The 21,322-nt window shown below is 34.7% G+C and overlaps 1 protein-coding gene across 4 annotated transcripts in view; it reads left to right on the top strand.

Annotated features, from left to right (window-relative positions):
- Nucleotides 1-21,322, top strand: part of LOC149780227 (uncharacterized) — a 33,214-nt gene that overhangs the window by 6,347 nt on the left and 5,545 nt on the right. For all 4 annotated transcript variants that reach the window (XM_089937001.1, XM_089936998.1, XM_089936999.1 and 1 more), the window contains exons 2-5: nucleotides 1,796-1,871; nucleotides 6,233-6,642; nucleotides 13,344-13,502; nucleotides 16,952-17,038. In XM_089937001.1, the coding sequence (XP_089793127.1) occupies nucleotides 1,808-1,871; nucleotides 6,233-6,642; nucleotides 13,344-13,502; nucleotides 16,952-17,038 (720 nt within the window). In that variant the 5' untranslated portion in view covers nucleotides 1,796-1,807. The remainder of the gene's footprint in view (nucleotides 1-1,795; nucleotides 1,872-6,232; nucleotides 6,643-13,343; nucleotides 13,503-16,951; nucleotides 17,039-21,322) is intronic.

Below are 21,322 nucleotides of genomic sequence, written 5' to 3' on the forward strand. Positions count from 1 at the left end.
TCATGGACGTCCATCTTATTGTATCTCCAACATCAGGGAGACACACATGCCCCTTCTCTTGTATGGAGATCTGGAACCACCTTTGTTGGGCTACCTTGATGAAATCACCCTCTAAATTGACCACATTCTAGGGAATAAGAATATTTTAGCATACAATCTCTCCAGGTGAGGCAAAACAGTCCTCACAGAATGGACTCAACACTTCTCTATAACAGTCACTTTTCTCATGATGGGAAAAAGTTCAGTTGGACTTGTTTGCCACCTGACTGAAAAGTCGACTAACATTTTACCTCTCTCCATTCTTGGACCAGAGAGCATGGGCAGTGGATGCATTCAGCTTCTTGTGGTATCATAGGTTCTTGTATGCCTTTCCACTTTCTGATGGCTACGTCATTTTTTGCAAAAAATCAGAACTTCCACTGATCATATCATTCTGACAGTCCCATTGTGGCCTTGAAAATCATGGTTTAGCGATCTTCTAGATCTGTTGATAGATGAACCCAGGACGCTTCCCAACAGATGGGATTTTCTGTCACAACACAGGGGCTCTCTCCTACACAACATCTCACACCTTCTCCGCCTTCATGCTAGATTTATATCTAGCAATCTGTCCACCAGAACAAGTTTTCAGGCCAGGTTGACAGTTCCTTCATTCAAGTCAGGAAAGCTTTGACATCCAAGGTCTTTGATGCCATATGGAGAATCGTATGTGATTGGTACCATGATAATCCTGTTGATTCTATTGGTTTAACTTTCATTGATGATGTACTTTTGAGAACAAATGATGTTCAATATCAGCAACTAAGGATTAAAGGGCTGTAATTCCAATACACTTAGATAGTCTTTATCAAAAACCCTAATAAAACTATGGAATTGTGTTACCACTTTACGTGGAATATGAAGTTTATCAGTGAATATTCAAAATTTGACTTAAGATGTGGTACAAAGTCCAAGACTTTATCCTTCTTATCTGATGAAGCTCTAAAATTCTGAAATATCATCTAGCAAACTGTCATGGAATAATCATCATAAATATTGTCTGACTCCCCTTTCTTGGCTTCACTGTCATATGCAGATGCCTATTGTGAGACTGAACTTGAGCTTTGAAAGTATAATTTGTAAATCTGTTCAAGGTTGCAACTGAATACATGTCAGTTCTGCAGCAAGATAAAAAAAACCAGCCTCTATTTTGCCACTGTACCACATTGCCAGCTCAATCAAAGAGTTGTCGTGTGGGTAAACATGGAATTCAGGTCAATTGTTTACTGGAAGAGGCAAACCTTTTTGCTTGGCATTGTAAAAGCACATGTATTTGCAGATGAGTCCAAAGGATTGTCAACATGAAAACAAAATCAATTCTGCCTTTACAAGCACCAGCAGAAAACTTGTATATGGTAAATGGGTACCCTATGGCTCATGTTATTACCTGGGTTATTATCAGCATGTTGGTACCCAAGTACCCTAATACCCATTGGCATCTTTATTACCATGAGAGCTATCAAAACAAACCACTTTTAGACCTCTGTGTGAGTGGGTCATTCTAGTCATTCCAGCATTGACCAAGACAAGTACAGATTACTGAGTTTGGAACAACTCCCTTGTATTTCAGCTACCAGGTCAAATAACGATACAGTCCAGATCGATCAGAGCTAATTATCCCGAATTTGAAAGAAACCTGCTTGCTGTTTCTTCATTTGTGTGATTCTTTAAACACTAGTATTTTGTATTTGCGAAAAATATAAGAAGTGAATATACAAAGTCAAAAGTCAAGTTTTGAATGATATTTTTATTTCAGAAAGATCATACCATGAATAAGACAAACAAGAAGTCCTCACTGCAGTCTGCAGTTTTGAAAAAACTTGAGGAATATGGTAATAACTATTTGTTTTGTCACATACCATTCTGGTTCATTAGAATATTATCATAAATAACAATCAGCCATGTCCCTGAATAACAGATGAATAGAATCTTGTACATGTACTCATATTCACACAGTTTTCGTATCTGGTGAATAGGATCTTATACATGTACATGTACCTATTCACATAGTCTTTATGTCAGATGAATAGAATCTTATACATGTACATGTACCTATTCATAAAGTCTTTATGTTAGGTAAATAGAATCTTATACATGTACACATGTTCACACAGTTTTCATATCTGGTGAATAGAATCTTATACATGTACATGTACCTATTCACATAGTCTTTATGTCAGATGAATAGAATCTTATACATGTACATGTACCTATTCATAAAGTCTTTATGTTAGGTAAATAGAATCTTATACATGTACTCATATTCACACAGTTTTCGTATCTGGTGAATAGGATCTTATACATGTACATGTACCTATTCACATAGTCTTTATGTCAGATGAATAGAATCTTATACATGTACATGTACCTATCCATATAGTCTTTATGTCAGATGAATAGAATCTTATACATGTACATGTACCTATTCGCATAGTCTTTATGTCAGATGAATAGAATCTTATACGTGTACTCATGCTCATATTTAAAGAAGCAGCTAATATTATATAGTCTAATTATTATTCAACAACTTTCATAGATTACAAATGTAGTGAATAGTCATGAAGAAAAAAATTCTTCAAATTTTAAAAGCTTTTAGAAAGGACAAGTCTGTTTATAGCATGGTCCTTTTTGTATTATTCAGGGGTCACACTACCAGGTGAAGTGGATAACTAAGTTGCCTAAAAAAATGTAAACTTTTGCCTTCTGTTAGGAAAGTGAAAACGACTTTGCCTGTGATTTTGAAGAGAAATGTTGAATGACTGAGATGCTCTATCACCTTGGCCAGGTTAATTTCAGTGTTATGCTCAAATTTAAATGTAGACTTCAAGCCATTAAATAGTTGGTGTTGATATCAATTGTACCAACAAACAAACTCTTGCACATTCACAGGCATGTGTTTTGATAGCTAATTGACCATTAACCCTTTCCTAAGTAAGATAGCAACTATTACTGCCCGATTTCTGCAATTATCCTTTGATGATAAATATTAAAAAGCTTGTTTCGAAACTTAAACTTACATAAATAGCAATTTATGCTTTAAGAATAGAATCGGTAACATGAGTATTTTAGCTGCCATGTGTAATTAAAATTAAAAATCAGTTTGGAAACGTAAGTGAACCTGTCATGGAGAATTAATTGCAGACAACGCTGGGACTTGGAAGTACTGCTTTAATAGATTGTCTCTTTTCACAAACCGTTGGGCAAATATATCAGGAAAATACCCAATTTAATGAAACGATATTCTGAATATTATATTACTGAAGATTTAGCTTTAAAGCTTTTGTGTAGGCCAGAAACATACGGGACAATACTATGTTGTGGAATTTGAGAGATGTCAAGGTTGTATTCTGAGTTAACTGATTTTTTACAAAAAATATGTAGGAAAAAAACAATGGCTAAGTAAATACTATTTAACCAATGCCTGATGTTAAATCAAGTATGTAGACAAATAATAAAAACTTTATGTTTGCAATCATATCAATGGACTATTGTATTAAAGCTATAAAGTGAGTGGTTACATTAAGAAAAACCCTCTTTCTAAAAAACAGATGCACTTGCATGTTGGCTGTGTTAATTCGGTTGAAGAAAGGTTTTAGTTCATTCATATAATGACTTTAATTCTTTATTGTGTTGTCTATGAACAGTTAGGGTAAAGTTTTATCGGCAATAAAGAAATTAGGGTAAACAGTGTGCATTTGCTCTCATGTACGTAGTACAGGGGTTATTTCATACAAGTTTAGAAATGTTTTCAACTGCCATTTCATAGTGAACTTTTAAGAAATAAAAAGAAAAAATTATTGATTAAGGGTAGTTGATTAAGCATTTGTGCTGACTTGCAATTACAATACTGTAACCTAGTTACTCAGTTAAAATTCATTACAATGTATAGCTTTTGTTGTTCTATTTTCGTCATAATGGCAAAATACACAGAACATGAATATGATAGTTTTTAAACATAGAAAATGTTTGTAATAGAGATAGAACTAAGAAAATTTTCTTCTTGAAAATAAATTATTGCTTAAAACCAGTGTTACATGCAAATACAAATAATGGGAAATAGAAGGCATAATTTAGTTAAGACAATGAAAACAGTACACACGCATGCATATATATATATATATATATATATATATATATATATATATATATATATATATATATATATATATCATGCTTTGCTCCCACTTATTCTTGTTCAGTTTTCACTTCTCCCAGTTCTGTCCAAAAAGAGAAGTCATTTCTCCCTAGAATTAAAGTCTAGCTTGAACCTGAATTATCTGTCACTTCCATTTGTTATTTACAGCTTCTTCTTAAAAATTGCTTGACCAATTTTGCATCATTTTACAAGGAGCTTTCCTGCATCAAGGGCTGTCACTTTGTTTGAGTTGGTGCTAATCCTTCATCCATTCTACCCATAATTTAGAAAAATAGAAAAAAATCAGGGTTCCCACACTACTGGGAAATCAGAAAAAAGTCGGAAGAAATGATAAAAAAAATTCCCGACCATTAAAAGTCTTTGAATTTCACAAGTATTGATGACACTTGGGAAAAAACCAGTAATTTTCAACCACCACTTGATGCCCGAAACAGTCATGTAATTGAGTCTTAACTAAACTGATCTTGAGTTAAATTTATCGAGTTCTAACCAGAATATTCGGAGGGTGCAATATGGATCATTTGGTTGCTTGCAATAAACATATATGCTGAGTCAATCCAAATGCTCAGTGGATAAGATTCGAATAGTAGACTTTTATGTTCAAAGTCAGCTCGATATCCGTATCTTTCCTTACATGGAAAGAATGCAAACCAGTCTAGCATCACAAGAGGTCAACATGGTGGTGGCAAAGCGTAGCCTAGCAGACTTTAAACGTTGTTTGATTGAGTGATGCATGCATGAAGTTGATATGAAAATTACTTATTTTCTCAGAAATTGTGACTATTAAAATCTTTATGTCTTTAATATGCTGAAAGACAAGATAAAACTACTTTGTTGGTGAAATGTGACCTGGTACTCGCAATTTGCATTGCTAGACACATGAGTACACAAATCTAACAACCCACATTTAAAAATGTTTTAGAGAAAAAAAATTAAATGAAAGCCATATACTGGTTGTAATAAAAATACAAAAATGAAGGAAAACAAAATTCTCCATATTTATATATTCCATGAACAACCACCTCTAGTGTTTTGTTGTATCACGTGACTACCACATTGACACGTGCTCTCTGCTTGACCAATCAAACTGGCCAGGTTGCTGGTTTTTACAAAAAGTATCTGACTTTCATTTAATATAATTGAATTTCTGTACAACAACATTATAAAGCAGTTTGTTGTTGATATCACATGACTATTGGACTTCCGATGTCGTCATTTGTGAGTTGTGAAGTCATGTGACTATTAATGCAAATGGCGAGTACTGGGTCAGGTTTCCTCTAAGCCATAGTTTCATCTTGTCTGTCAGCATATTAATGACATAACAATTATAATATCCCCGGCTGAGTCATACTAAAGACTTACAAAAATGTTACTAACAGCTGCAATGCTTGGCACTCAGCATTAAGAAGTTAGCATTAGGACTGGTTGGCCTGGTGTCAGGATAATGTGACTGGGTGGGACATAAAGCTACATGTCTGTGGCATGATGCCCCAGTGCTATACATCACTATAAACTGCCACACTGCAGACATCATAGCGTTATGACTGAAAAATTGTTAAAGCTACGTTAAAAGTCCAAATCACACACACACATGCAATTTTAATACTTGCCATTTCTGAGAAAATAAATCATTTTCTTTTTGATTTCATGCAGGTATGAGTCGATACAACATAAGTTTAAATTTTCTAGGCCCGCTGGTAAGCGACTACCATATGTTGCTACCGCACAGTAGCAGCGAATTCCAAATTTTCAATATGCAGTTGCAATGACCCCACACCCCAACCTAAAAGTACAAATATGAAAAATGGGGTGGGAATATTTGGAAGAAACTTGGATTAGAAAATGGAATGCTATACAGGAACAAAATACTGTAATATCACAAAAGTCAGTGTCACCTAGAGTTTGTGCCATATGCATTTGTGCATGCATGTGTGTGTGTTTTAATGCTTTTAATAGCAGTTACCAAATGTAGAGAAAATGTCATCATGCCTTTCTTGCTATGACTTCATTACTTCCTCATGAAATTTTAATTTTCAGGTGACAGTTTACTTGAATCTGAAGACTATGAGAAAAAGAAAAGAAAGAAATTGAAGGCAAACAAAATTGAGACTGGGGGTGAAAATGACTTGCATAGTAGTAAACTGTTTCCTCAAGCTCAGTCAAATACAGAAAAAGCAGCAAATGAAAGGAAAAAGAAACGGAAGAAAAAAAACAAGAATGAGGTGACAAAGGACAGTATAGAATTCAGCCAAGGTATCAGTCCTTTATCTGGTGTGCAGAAACATTTGAGTGCTTTAAGTGTGGACCTTGGATTAGATGAATTTAAAAGACAGTGCATTGAGAAACGTGAGAATCAGAAGTCTTCTGGAGAGGACAAATGTGACACTGGTCCAGAGATCATTGTATTTAGTAATCCAAGAAAGAAAAAGAAGCCAAATGCAAAAGAGGTATTGTGAAAACCCTGTGTATAATGTGTGTAGATCCACATCAGTATTGCATAACTGACTGTCAGATCAGGGTATATACAGTTTATTTTACTCATAATGCTTGTGAATAAACCCTGATCTGCCAGTACATTATGTAACACTCTACTTACCAATGCTGGGGTTAGTTTCCTTCATGTCATGTCTGGAACCATTTATGAACTACTTTAAATATAAAATCAGAGCGCTGAAGAATGGACAGTTTTCTCTCCGATATTGTGAATGTGTCAGAAGTCTATTGTAGAGATCCACATTCTCATTTAGCAAGTTTATAAAGCATTTACTTTCATGACTGTGAAAGTGCTTCTGGTGATGATGAGTAAGTCATTGAGTTTGGTACAAAATGTGCCCAAACCGTAACTGGTGGTTGATACGAATGAGGAAAATTTCAGCCTATAGTTCTTTGCTATGATAGATCTTCTTCTATGCTGGCTACAGTCGTCTGCTATGCAGACCTTGTTCTATGCTGTTTACAGAGAGTGCATGAACAAACAGGTAAAGAACAGACATTCTGTATTATACTTTCTTTTCCATACAAGACTTACATTTCTCATCAGAAAACTTACGTAAACATTCATTTGGAACTGTATTTGATTTTCATGGAAAATATTTGTCCAGTTTAGAACCTTGTAAAATATGACTATATATGCAGGAATAGTGCAGGGCAGTGTGTTATCAATTCTGGTACCCGTGTAAAAAATGGATGCAATGTTACTTATGTAGTTTTAAAAGCTCATATTGCAACTTTACATTAAGCGTATGACATCCCTACTTCAAGAAGCAGGTGTTATATTCGATTCATCCACTTTATAGATATGTCCATGTATCCATTAGGTATTCTATTTGATTCATCCACTTTATCTGTCCATTTATCCAGCATGTGTCATATTCGATTCTTTCACTTAATTGATCAGTTCATTTATCCATCAGGTATTATATTCAGTTCATCCACTTTATCAATCTGTCCATTTATCCATCAGGTGTTATACTTGATTCATTCACTTTATCGATCTTTCTGTTTATTCATCAGGTTTATATTTGATTCATCCACTGTATTGATCTGTCCATTGTATTGATCTGTCCATTCATCCATCTGGCATTATATATGATTCATCCACTTTATCGATCTGTCCATTTATCCATCAGGTATTATATTTAATCATCCACTTTATCTATCTATTCATTTATCCATCAGGTATTATATTGATTAAATTTATTCATCTGTTCATCCACTACTTTTGTTATAACTTTTCAGTCCTGTTTGGACAAGCTTGCAGTGTGGGTGCATCTTCTGATTGTGTGTTGCACACATACACTTACTTAATCTGACCAATCGGTAATGTCATTGGTTTGTTAAACAATGTTTAAAAGTCATGTCAGAAAATAATTTCTTATATTGTTGCACCTGTTGGCAAAAAAATTGCAATATGGGTGCATTTTAACATGAATGTGTTTAGCAGAAGAATGGGGTTAATCTTCTTTTCAGATTTTGTTTCTTTAAATTTCTTAATATTAGTGATTCATGCAACAAAAGTGGGCATATCTTGTAAGCAACTGCTCACTAAAAATGCCCTTGCCTATGAGGAATTTTACAGAAGGTGGGATATATAGAATACATAATGGCTTGTCAGTCCACTGTTGTGGCCAACATAACAAATTATGGTCCTATATTTGTTGAACATTATCCATTTGTCATCTGTCTTGTTTTCATTTACTATTTTCAACTTCCTCTCAGAAACTGCGGCATCCGATTCAACCAAATTCAGCAGGAAGCGTCCTGGCACCAAATTTATACAAACGGTTTCAATCTTCCATCAAATATAACCACCATTATTAAAAATAAAAATTCCTGTGACTGACTTGTCATAAAGTCTTTGAAGTGAATTTGACCACATTTGAAACAATGCATCCTGACATGAGTGTCTTTCATTTGTCATCCCCTGGTGGTTTTGTCATGTCTGGCATCCCATCTGTCAGTTCTCATGCCACATTGTCTTGAGTGGTAGCACCTTGGTTTGGTTATGTCTGGCTACCCATCTGTCAGTTCTCATGCCCCAGTGTCTGGAGTGGGGGCACCTTGGTTTGGTCATGTCTAGCTACCCATCTGTCAGTTCTCATGCCCCAGTGTCTGGAGTGAGGGCACCTTGGTTTGGTCATGTCTAGCTACCCATCTGTCAGTTCTCATGCCCCAGTGTCTGGAGTGAGGGCACCTTGGTTTGGTCATGTCTGGCTACCCATCTGTCAGTTCTCATGCCCCAGTGTCTGGAGTGGGGGCACCTTGGTTTGGTCATGTCTAGCTACCCATAGTCAGTTCTCATGTCCCAGTGTCTGGAGTGGGGGTACCTTGGTTTGGTCATGTCTGGCTACCCATCTGTCAGTTCTCATGCCCCAGTGTCTGGAGTGGGGGCAGCTTGGTTTGGTCATGTCTGTATGCCCATCCTGACTCTGCACAACTCAGTTTAAACAAATGACTACTTTATTTATATCCACATGTACATGACATGATTTGATTTTCTGGCCATTGTAACAATTGTTCCATTTTCTATACGTTTTTGGACTTATAACTAAAACTCTTCCAATAAAACCCTTATTATCACAACTGAGTAAAAACCAATTGAAGCCGATTGATAACATTTAATAGGCTTATTAGTATGTAGATAACTTGATTAGGTTTGCTTCAGTTTTGATTCTTTTGCTATTTTGTGATCTTATTTTGGACACAAACATTTTTATCACATTTTTGTAAATATTCCTCTAGATAGATGAATGATTTTATATGTAGATGACCTGGATAGAGTTTTAGATTATTGCATTAATGTGCAAGGTTTTGTGCATTTTTAACTTCTTGACATTTTATTGATAAAAACACTAAGCACTAAAAATGTTGAAACCACTTGAGGTAGATAGATCAAATTTAGCATGCATATTCATATTCAGGTTTTCATATGTAGATGGCTTACAAAGATCCAATACGAAAACTAGACACATCATGCAGAAAGCCCCCCCTCCCATCTTCCCTCATTTCTTACTGAGATATTTGGTGTGGTCAGAAATCATTGCTATTTGTTAATTCAACTTTGCTACTATAAAATAATATTATCTCTTGCTTGTATTTAGTTTATTTTAGCCCAGTTTCAAATTATGTTGTTTCCATGCATATACATTTATACAGTGTTCAATAGCTGTTTTATTCCATGCCTTAAATTGAGCATGTACACTTCTAATTACAGGTAGAAACTGTTCCTATTTAAATTTAAATTCATCTGAAAGCACATCTCATTTGATCCGCACATCTTAAACCAAGTGAATAACAATACTGTTAAATACTATCAATTACTTGAAGCACAAGCATTAATCACACACACACACACACACACACACACACACACTGACACACACACACATTTATTAAAGAACAGTGATAAAGTTCAGACTTCCCTAATTTTCAGACAAAACTACTGAGTAGTTAAGTTTTTTACTTTACACCAACATTTGTGACATAAATAATCCAGAAATTGCAGAATAACACCTCAAAGCCATGGATAATTAGGACTGATTTCTCGCACATTTTATCTTGAGCCACTTTACTCCCCTTCACATTAAATGTTACTGCAGCATGCTGATTGCAGTGAGCAAGGGGCCGTTGGTCATGTGTTTGGATAACATATGCAATGATGACATTGTCCAGATAATGTGATCATCAGAACATACTGTTGTTGAAACATTATGGATTTAAGTTAAAGATGATGTAGATTTGTTCCAAGTACCACATGGCTGTATTGGCTGCATTTGGGATTGAACTCTTGGATGGAAGAATGATATGAGAAACTAATCTTGATGTGTATTGGATTTGTGCTCATATTGGCATTAGTATTGTTTTAACCATAGTAGCTGCTGCTGTTTTTTGTCAGTATAGTTTTGTTGATTTGTATTCTTTATTTTAGTTAATTGTAATGGTTAGTCCATAAAATAAAATATCTTTAAAAATGAAAATTTTGAGGCAGATCTACAGATTTAAGTACCCATACAAATATCCTTTTTTTTTCAAACCGAGAAACTTTATAAAAATAAATGAGGTCACAGTAATTAGATTTGATTGCAGTTATTATGGCTCTCATTATTGAATGCAGTTATCATGACTCATTACTGAATGCAGTTATTATGGCTCTCATTATTAAATGCAGTTATTATGGCTTTCATTATTTTAAAAAACAACCTTTAAATAACTTCTCAAAAACTGCTGAACAGAATTTAAGCAAATTTGATGAAAGCATCCACGCTTGAATGACTTTCAACTTTATCCAAATGATGCTGATCTGTCATGAAGTATGGCCAACATTACCAAAAACATAACCGTGAATTTCCTTTGACTCTAGTATCCAGGTCCCTGATTCAGCTATCAGATGCCCAGATACATGTGTTCTGAGCCTTCAGATCCCAGGAACTTTGCATTTTTCCCTGTGCTTGTTTTGAGCATTCAATACAAATTATAGCACATAAAAGACTTTGTCCACACACTGACACCTTTTCAAGCTATGAAAACAAGATATTTAGCAATTGAACATTGAGGGGCTTGTACTGTTGTCTGCAGATGTTTTCTCTGAGTCCCTAAGATGTATGTCTGCTAGTGTAACATATTTTTTGAAGTTACAAGCATACAGACATTCATAATGTAGCAATCAATGAGACTTTGATTGGTTTGATAAAGAATGAAAACAGTAGTCAATAACAGGTCAAAATTAGATGAATATTTGAAAATTCTAGTACTAGGTTTGGAATCCTGTCATGATTGACATTCACTTTTGTATAAATGAAGATAACCTGTCATCAGATGATAGATATTACTCATTAAATCCCAAATAATCCTAGAATTTCTAACTCATGTCCTAAGGAATAAAGTTTTGAATAAATTATAGTGGTATTCCAAAATAAACCCAATGCTGAAAGTGTTGATGTGCCTCTGATAGCATGTAAAGTGGTGTGCCAAGAGTCCTTTGTTGAATCACTATAATATAATCCAAGAACATTATTTTAGAGCACTTTGCATTTCCAGAGAAGAATATTTTGAATTGAATAATTTCAGTCAAATCCAAATACAACAGCAGTACAACCTGATTCTGCTCAGATGCTAATGCATGAATAAGTAATTTCTAGATAAAAAAGGATCTTGTACAAAAATAATACTCCAAGACACAAAAGAAGAGTCATGATGTAGGACAAAAGTTCATTTCCAGAACAATCCAAGCTCTAATTAGACAAGGTCTGTTACTAAAATTATAATATAGAATGTCGTAAACATCAGGTAGACCTAGCATTTCATGGGGAATTTTCAATGTTCTGGAATCTGATTGAAATAAACATGTTGAATACAAAACCAAATTGAAAGATTCTGGTCAGGTAGAAAATGAACTTGGTTTTGGACAAGGTCAGCTATAAAAATACAAATTTATATAACCCATGGCATATAACAAAATGTTTTTTATATACAAACAATGCAAATTAAATATACATAACATACTAGCAGTGGCCAGTTGCTAAAGGTGATTAAAATTGTAAGACGGCAATTTCTGTCCATTTTAAAACAATATGTTTGGTAATTAAACCATTAACGTTATCTTGCAGTCTGCCAAGTTGCAATTTAGTCTTTATTGACTGTTAGAGTAATGTATTTGTGAGATTGAAGACACATCTACAGCATTGACAATTTATTTTGAGGGTGAATAAATGACATGGGGCTGAAATTATGCAGATAAACAATGTGTCATTTAAACAATGTTAATAATTTTTGACAAGATAAATAGTTCAGAAAAATGTGAATTATTATAATAAATGATTCTAGATAATGAGTGAACACTATAATTAAATGAGACCAACATCCATAATGAAAATATCATACTCCAGCACATTTTAAGTGGACCAGTTACTCCAACATTTGAATATTTCAAGAGTACTTGAGCACCTGCTAAAACATTTTTAGTATAGTAATGTAACTCTCCATGGAAAAAATGATACAACAATGCACATGAGAAAATTACCTTGGTAAATTTGTCAAAGTAAATAAGAATATCATAGTTTTGTAGTGTTACTAGTGCATTAAGTACTATCTACTATTATGGGATGTATCTAGATATTTATGAGACCCTGTCTGGGTTGCATTGTCAGTATTTAACATCATTTTTCAGAATTATAACCCCTGATAACTGATTTTTCAAGTGTCGTTTCCACATGACAGTTCCCTAATTATTATTGGATTTCAACCAGATTTGCCACACAGCTTGTGTTGATTAGACCTTGGCGGAGTTCCATTGCCAGCATTCTGTATGAATATTTAGCAGAGTTGTAGACCCTGATTGTCTGTCTGTTCATTGTTGTTTTTGCGCAGGAAACCAAATTTGGTATGAATTTTAATTTTCATGAGACCATGGCTTAGTTTGATTGTCAGTGTTCTAGGTTTAGTGGAGTTATAGCCCTTGATTATCACATGCACATCATTTTATTTACAAATAAGAACATCCTTAATTATTATTACAATCTAATCCATAGGAATCTCGATATTGATGAAGATAAGGAAAAGGGGTGGGGGACATTAATTTCTGGAATTTGCATATTTGTTGTCATGCAAGCTTGCCTCCTAAACCCCCAACTCATTTCATTTTTATATAAAGCAAGAAGAATCCCTACCTTCTAAGAATGAGGCAGATGATAATCCCGACTTTGACATGCTGCAGGCAAGATATGAGGTGCGAAAGTTTGGAATAAAAGGTTTCCAAGGCAACCAAAAGGATGAGGCCATGACTTTCCTGTTGATAAGTCTTGGAGCCAAGGTAACTGCACAAAGGTGGATTTTATTGTATGGTATACACACATATTATTTAAATTTTATGACATTGTTAATATTTTGTTGTCTCACTTGCAATAGAATGGTGAGACTAATTTAAATCCATATGTGTTGGTGTGGGATAGAAAAATCTCACCTGATGATCAGAATTTTTGTGTGGAATGAGGCTTTGCTGGTAGAGTGTGTCAATTTCCACCCTGTTAGGCAGAAGTATTTTTAACATGTGCTGCTTAAAGAAACTATGAGGATCTACCCACCCTATCAATCTTGGAAGGTCAAAGATTGATTGGGTGGTAGATCCTCATATAGTTTATGCAATGGATTTTTAGAATCTTTTTAAGGATTTTATGTCTTACCTTTTTCTGATATTTTCTTTATGTTTTACCGAATTTTTACATTTGTTTATTTTATTTTTTATCTTGTACATAATGTTGTCTAATGTTGTAAAGCGCATAGAGCTTCTAAAGATTAGGTGCTATACAAAGTCCTCATTATTGTTATTATACATTTATTTAGAAGGTTTCCACTTCCTAAATTTTTGCAATTCTATTTTACGTTATTCAGACTTAACAGCATTGCCACTTTTGTGCCGAGGTACCATAAAACACTGCTACATACATATGTATTTGTTTTTGACTCTTCTAGTCAGAAATCAGAAGAGCTTATGGGATGTCAGGTTGTTCATTATCCACTGTCAATCCTTCAGCACTAGTTCAGTATCACTACCTCTGCTAAACTACATGAATGATTGCTGAGAAACTTTACACAGTCATCACACGATCAAGTTGGTCTTCAATGAAAATGATGTTGCCAAGACATCCAATATGGCTGCCATGGTGTCCATCTTGAAAATCTTGTTATTGCCACTCTTACGGAATTGTTGGTTGTATTGCCATGTTTTTTTGCTGCAAAAGTTCTAAATAAATATTGTGCCGATCCAACATCCAGTATGGCCACCATGGTAGCCATCTTGAAAATCCTTTTTTTTTTTTGATACTCCTCCTGAAATGGGCAATTTTGAGACAGACAATTAAGAGTTGACAGTTTGGAAAAGGGAAAATTCAGAGACCGACAATTCAGAGATGGACATTTAGGAGAATGGACAATTCATTGAGGGGACATTTCAAAGATGGATGATAAACAGATCATGAGCAATGAATTCAGAGATGGAAAAGTTTAAAAATTGCAAAGTGAATTAACAAGACATGCTTATGAAAACACTTTAATGAATTGACTTTTTAGAAACATATTTGGGTAAAGCATATGAAATAAGAATCTTGTATGAAGCTGCAAATTTTTAGAAAAGTTACGTGACAACACATGACTGAATGCATATAATGTTAAAAGAATCAAATGAAATGTAATAATTTTAAGTTAACAGAACCTTATGTTTTGTGAACAAAGTGCTTTAAAAAAATTGCAAACAAGCTCAGTCATTACCAGGGCCTTCCATGGAAACATTTTTCTTTGCACCATGAAATTTATAAATTTGGAGCCACTTTTCAATCATAGGAGTCATTTTATGTCATGATGCAGCAACTTAAATATATGCGTATTATTATATTGGCCCTATTTTTAATCCGTATAAACATGACAATAGAACAGTTCCTACATGTTTTAGAACAGTTCTTACATGTTTTTATTACATTTCAAAGCACAAGAGTAATTATTAATAAATATAACAATACCATTATATACAGGTGAAGTTTAGTGTATAGCATATGAAAAGCAAGAATGAATAGAAATGTTTCTTTATAACTTATAATACTGCTTAATCTTCATGAACAATGTCACTGATACTTTATCAATGTCGGCCTCATTTTTTTCCTAGACCATTTTTTAAATGTGATCCTGTAATCAAATTCTCAACACTGCGTCCATCAATATAAGTTCTGATTAAATTTTTCAGAGTAGATATACCCATACAATTTCGTAAATTTTTTAAAATTAGATTCTGGTGACTGACCCCCCCTCACAGTCTGCAGTAGAAATAGCGGCAATCAGTTCATTTAGTCATATTTGTATTTTCCAAATGTTCTCAGAATTGTCTGTCTCCAAATTGTCCATTCCAGTTCCTTCTAGAGATTTATATATTTATAACCCAAGTTATATTGTCAGGCCAATAAAGTAATAGTTCCATACTTTACACATTATTGAATACTTTGTAATTGTAATTTTTTCTAACATAAGAATGCTGTGGCAGTGTGGGATTAGCCACTTAAGGTTTGATGCATGTTTGAACACTAATGTATAGGACTCCTTTTTATTTAATGCCATAATTACAGTTTTCCCAATTTTTCAACACTTTTTTAATATTTTAGACTTTTTTTACTTTGGCAGCATGTACGTTTTGCCAACACAAGTTTGTTTTTGATTCAAGATTCTGTATGCATTGTGTTGGGTAGGCAGGTGTGATAATGTGTAAGCAAGATATAGAGAGGATATTTGCTTTAAATGAGTGAATGATGTTTATATCGAGTGGGTGAAAAATTCAGTATATTAAGCTTTTCACCCATGAAATATGTTATTTACTTATATCAAGCAAATTTTCTTTTTATTTTGTGTTGAAACATCTTGGCTAGCATGGTTTACTGTATAACAGATTAAAGAAGTAGATTTCTTACTGGATTCCTCATGATGTCAGGTTTTACCATTTTTATTCTGCTGTGTTTTGTGATTATTCACAGAAAATTTAAACAGCAACAGAATTCTCCTTCCAAATTCAAACTAAAATAGTAAATTATGAGGAAAACAATTAACATCCTGTTGGGATTTAAACTCTAGTTTCTTTATTGGGAGGTGGCCATATTACCCTCTCAACTTTGTAAGCATCTAACAATAACTAAAGAGTTCTTGATTATAATGTTACCCGTGTCTACTGATTGCCTGTAAAAAAATATGAGATTTTTTTCACTCCAGTGAAATATTGAGATTACTTATCCAAAAGTCCAGTAATCAACCACCTGGTGTAAAATAAATCTCTATTTTTCCACCCAATAAACTGAACTTTCCTAAACAGACACTCATTTCTGGATCCCTTGTGTTGTATGCATATTTTTAAACCTCTGTATAGGCTAAACTGTTTATGTAAGACCAGGTGAATTGATCCCTTGTGTTGTATGCATCTTTTTAAACCTCTGTATAGGCTAAACTGTTCATGTAAGACCAAGTGAATTGATCCCATGTGTGCTATTTTAAGACTGGTTTCATTGTATTGCTTGGACTGCTTCCATTTACACTGTTGTCAACATAAATAAATTACATATTTTTTTATCGTCCACCTTGCTATTCTATTTTCTTTCTTTCTGTCTAGTACCAATGTCACAGAATAACATTCATTGTCAGGGTGGGAAGGGGATCTGGAGACATTTAGGCTGACTTTGGGTATATAAGTTGGTTTATATCAATAAGTTCAATTCTACCTTTGTTTTCCAGCCACCAAAGAACACCTACTATAACTATAAAGAGTTCCAACAAATGAGGAAAAAGAACATTCAGGAGGAGAGAGAGAAGAGAGACCTGGTAATTTATTTTTATATTTTTAAGTAATAACCCTTTCTTGGGGACTACAATTCATTTTAGTTGTCCTTAGCTCATTAGAACCTACCAAAGTCTTACTTCAAGGCTTTGAGAGGGAGGGAAAATTGGGGGATTCGGATCATTCCCAGCTGTGTCGATATGGATTACTGTTTATTTTTATTTTTATTTTTTTAATTTTTAACTTATGTACTGCTAAGGAAGGGAGTTTTCTTTATATCAGAGGAGGTACTATGTGTATGCACTCTGCATTTCAGAATTTTTCTTCATTCATTTTGTGCAGAGCAAAGCATTTTGGGTTGATTGGTTAGGAGGAAATTCAGAATGGCTGACTGGTGACTGTTTTGTATCTCTGCTGGTGGTATTCTTTCTCTCTATGCTCCAGCATAATTTATTCCTGATTTTCTCATATGATTCAAAGCAGTACATTACCAAATTTTTTAACGGCCACCGAACCAAACTGTCATCAAGGCTTAACCATCATGTTCAGTTGGCATACAGCGATTGATTTGGAGCTTAATATCACAGGATCAGAATCACGGTCAAATGCCTCTCAGGCAAAAAAGATAAACGGTACTTTGAAAATCTGAGTATATCAGATTAGATTTGGATTACAAAATATCTATTATTATCTGAAACTAGTTTTTCTACAGTGTTTATACTTTCAAAATTTGGAAAAGATGTGGCTTTATCATGGCTTTTTTGTCTTAATGGTATTAAAAATATATTCGTTGAGAGAGCTGGCACTAACTCCTTGACTGCTTTATTGAGATATGTCAAATGAATCCTACTATGCCTGTCTTGAAGTTCTGGTAGACCCAGGTCAGTTAACATTTTGATGATGCATCCTGCTTCTCTGGTTTTGTAGTCACTGGTTATAAAACTTGCTGTCTAGTGTAGAACCTTCTTGATTCTATCAACATCCTTAATGTAGTACTGAGACAACGCAACCATATTCTAACATGGATAGGCAGTTTGTCTACATGTCTGTGAACAGTGTCTGAGGCTTCTTGATATAAATGCTAGTGTAGTGTTTGCTTTCTTGGTAGATTTGATAACATGCGATTCCCACTTAAGTCCTCAGACAGTGTTACTCCAAGAGGGGGTTTTCACTGCCATGTTGTTGCATTTGATTTTTTAAGGTGTAGAAATAAGATGATTTTGTTGTTTTACTGGTCATACTCATGAGGTAACATTTAGTGGCATTGAAAGTCATACCCCAATCTGTCTCCCATTTTTCAAGGACTGTCAGATCACTCTGGAGGGTATGATGGTCACTCTGGTTTCATATTGTTCTGTAAAGGAGATGGTCATCTGCAGACAGCCTGACCTGAGATTTCACACAGTCTGGAAGATCATTAATATGGCATAGGAAAATGAGTGGTTCCAGCACCATTCTCTGAAGGACACCAGAGTCAGCAGTGATTGCTTCAGATGATTCTCCATCCACCATCACTTGCATGTCTTGCTTTGTCAAGAACATCTCGAGCCAACAGTGTAGTGGCCCAGTGATTCTATAGTTTTCAAACTTAAAACATTAATTTATGATGTGGCACAGTATCAAATGCTTTTGAAAAGTCTAGTATCACCAAATTGGTTTGTATTCTTTGTCATTGTTTGAAGTAGGTCATGCATTGTTGTGAGGAGTTGAGTTTCACAGAGTATCCCAATCTGAAGCTCACTTTAGTTAGACTATTATTTTTTTCCAAGTGATTAAGAAGATGCTTACAAATTATGTTTGAGAAGTTTACATGCGACTGATGTAATGGAAACTGGTCATTAATTTTCTGCAAGGTGTATGTCTCCTTTTTTGAACATGGGGGCTACATTTACGTTTAGCTGGTCATTTGGTAAACTTTCAGAGTCTACTAACAGTTGGTAAATAGCTTGCATTCCGGGGGCTAGTATGTGGGTGCAGTTGTTTAGGATTAAGTTGGCAATGTTGTCTGGTCCACTTGCTTTGGAGGTATTTATATTTTACAAAACTTTTTCAATGCCTTCTGTTCAAGATTTTTTCATTTTTGGCATTGTTGGAAATGTCTTTGGTAAAAACTGATTTAAACTGGTAAGCAAGTGTTTGAGCTTTTCCTTTGCTGTCATTTACTAAGAAACATTTTATGTGATGAACTGAATGCCTCTGCACACAAATAAGCAATATGATGAACTGATTGCCTGTGCACTCTAACAAGCAATATGATGAACTGATTGCCTTTGCACACAAATAAGCAATATGATGAATTGAGTGCCTCGGCACACAAATACGCAATATGATGAACTGAATGCCTTTGCACACAAATAAGCAATATGATGAACTGTTTGCCTCTGTACTCTAACAAGCAGAATGATGAACTGAATGCCTTTGCACACAAATAAGCAATATGATGAACTGAATGCCTCGGCACACAAATATGCAATATGATGAACAGATTGCCACTGCACACTAACAAGCAGTATGATGGAACTGATTGCCTCTGCTCACAAATAAGCAATATGATGAGAACTGATTGCCTTTGCACTCTAACAAGCAATATGATGAACTGAATGCCACTGCACACAAGTAAGCAGCATGATGAACTGAATGCCTCTGCACACAAATAACCAATATGATGAACAGATTGCCACTGCACACTAACAAGCAATATGATGCACTGAATGCCTCTGCACTCTAACAGGCAATATGAACTGAATGCCTTTGCACACAAATAAGCAAAATGATGAACTGATTGCCTTTGCACTCTAACACATTGTATGATGAACTGAATGCCTTTGCACACAAATAAGCAATATGATGAACTGATTGCCTCTGCACACTAACAAGCAATATGATGAACTGATTGCCACTGCATACAAACAAGCAGCATGATGAACTGAATGCCTCTGCACACTTACATGTAATATGATGAACTTAATGCCACTGCACACTAATAAGCAACATGATGAACTGAATGCCTCTGCACACAAATAAGCAATATGAGGAACTGAATGCCACTACACACTAACAAGCAATATGATAAACTGAATGCCTCTGCACACTAACAAGCAATATGATAAACTGAATGCCTTTGCACATTATTATGTAATACAATGAACTGAATGCCTCTGCACACAAATAAGCAATAAGATGGACTGAATGCCTCTGCACACAAATAACCAATATGATGAACAGATTGCCACTACACACTAATAAGCAACATCATAAACTGAATGCCTCTGCATTCAAACAAGCAGTATGATGAACTGAATGCCTCTGCACACTAACAAGCAGTATGATAAACTGAATGCCTCTGCACACAAATAAGCAATAAGATGGACTGAATGCCTCTGCACCAGTTCTGAACCATTGAATAGCTGCGCTAACACGAAATGCCATGCAAATCCTACATGCGGTAACTATTGTCTATGTAATATAGTTAAGCATACGTCGTTATGGGCTTTGGCTAATTGTATCTACTTAAATCTGGATACATGTTTTAGTTTTCTGCTGTTTTAAATGATACATTTTTCTTGTTATTTTGATTCATCCCGGTGGTAACTGGAGTGCCTTTATCCATGGAGCTGAAAATTTGTGGCTTTCCTCTCTTATGTTTCTGGATATCTCTTCAAATTTAAATGTTCCTTTTGAGTTATCTCTACACAAAGTTTCTTTAATCATCCTGTTATTTGTCATCATTTTTAAAAATAAAATCTAGTGGGTTACTAGATACAAGGTCAGCTTCACCAACACTTTCTTACTTAAAGTAGGCAGTGTTACCAGGATACAACATACACAAGTCGGCCTATGTTTTGTCACAAAATAGTTTCCTGTAAATGATTTTGACTGCAGTTTTTAGCACCAGTGACCTTTCTAGTCATCCTATTTAGAAGCCAAGAAGCCGAATTATTATTTTCTGTTGAAGCTTTAATGCTGCCTTCTACTTAATCCAAGTTATATTCTTCACTGCTTAGCACTCTTCAACAAAAATCTGCAAAAAATGTTAATTGTCTTGAGGACTACAATAGAATGCAAAATCAGACTGGCCATGTAGTGATACTCTTTAAAGACTCTCCATGAAATATTAGGTGCAGACTTGTATATTTAATAAGACTGCTGCAGTAGGACTGTCAGAGCATATCTGAAATATAACTCTAAACAGCATTCATGATGAAAAAGCATTTCTTTAAAACTTGCATCTTACAAAATAACCTCCACTGCATCTAGGATTTAGCATATTTTATGCTTTTGTTCCCTTTAATACAAAAAGGATGCATGTAATAACTGTCTTTTATCTC

The sequence above is a fragment of the Sinohyriopsis cumingii genome, chromosome 16, assembly GCF_028554795.1.
Source record: "Sinohyriopsis cumingii isolate HCF-2022 chromosome 16, ASM2855479v2, whole genome shotgun sequence".
Lineage (NCBI taxonomy): Eukaryota > Metazoa > Mollusca > Bivalvia > Unionida > Unionidae > Sinohyriopsis > Sinohyriopsis cumingii.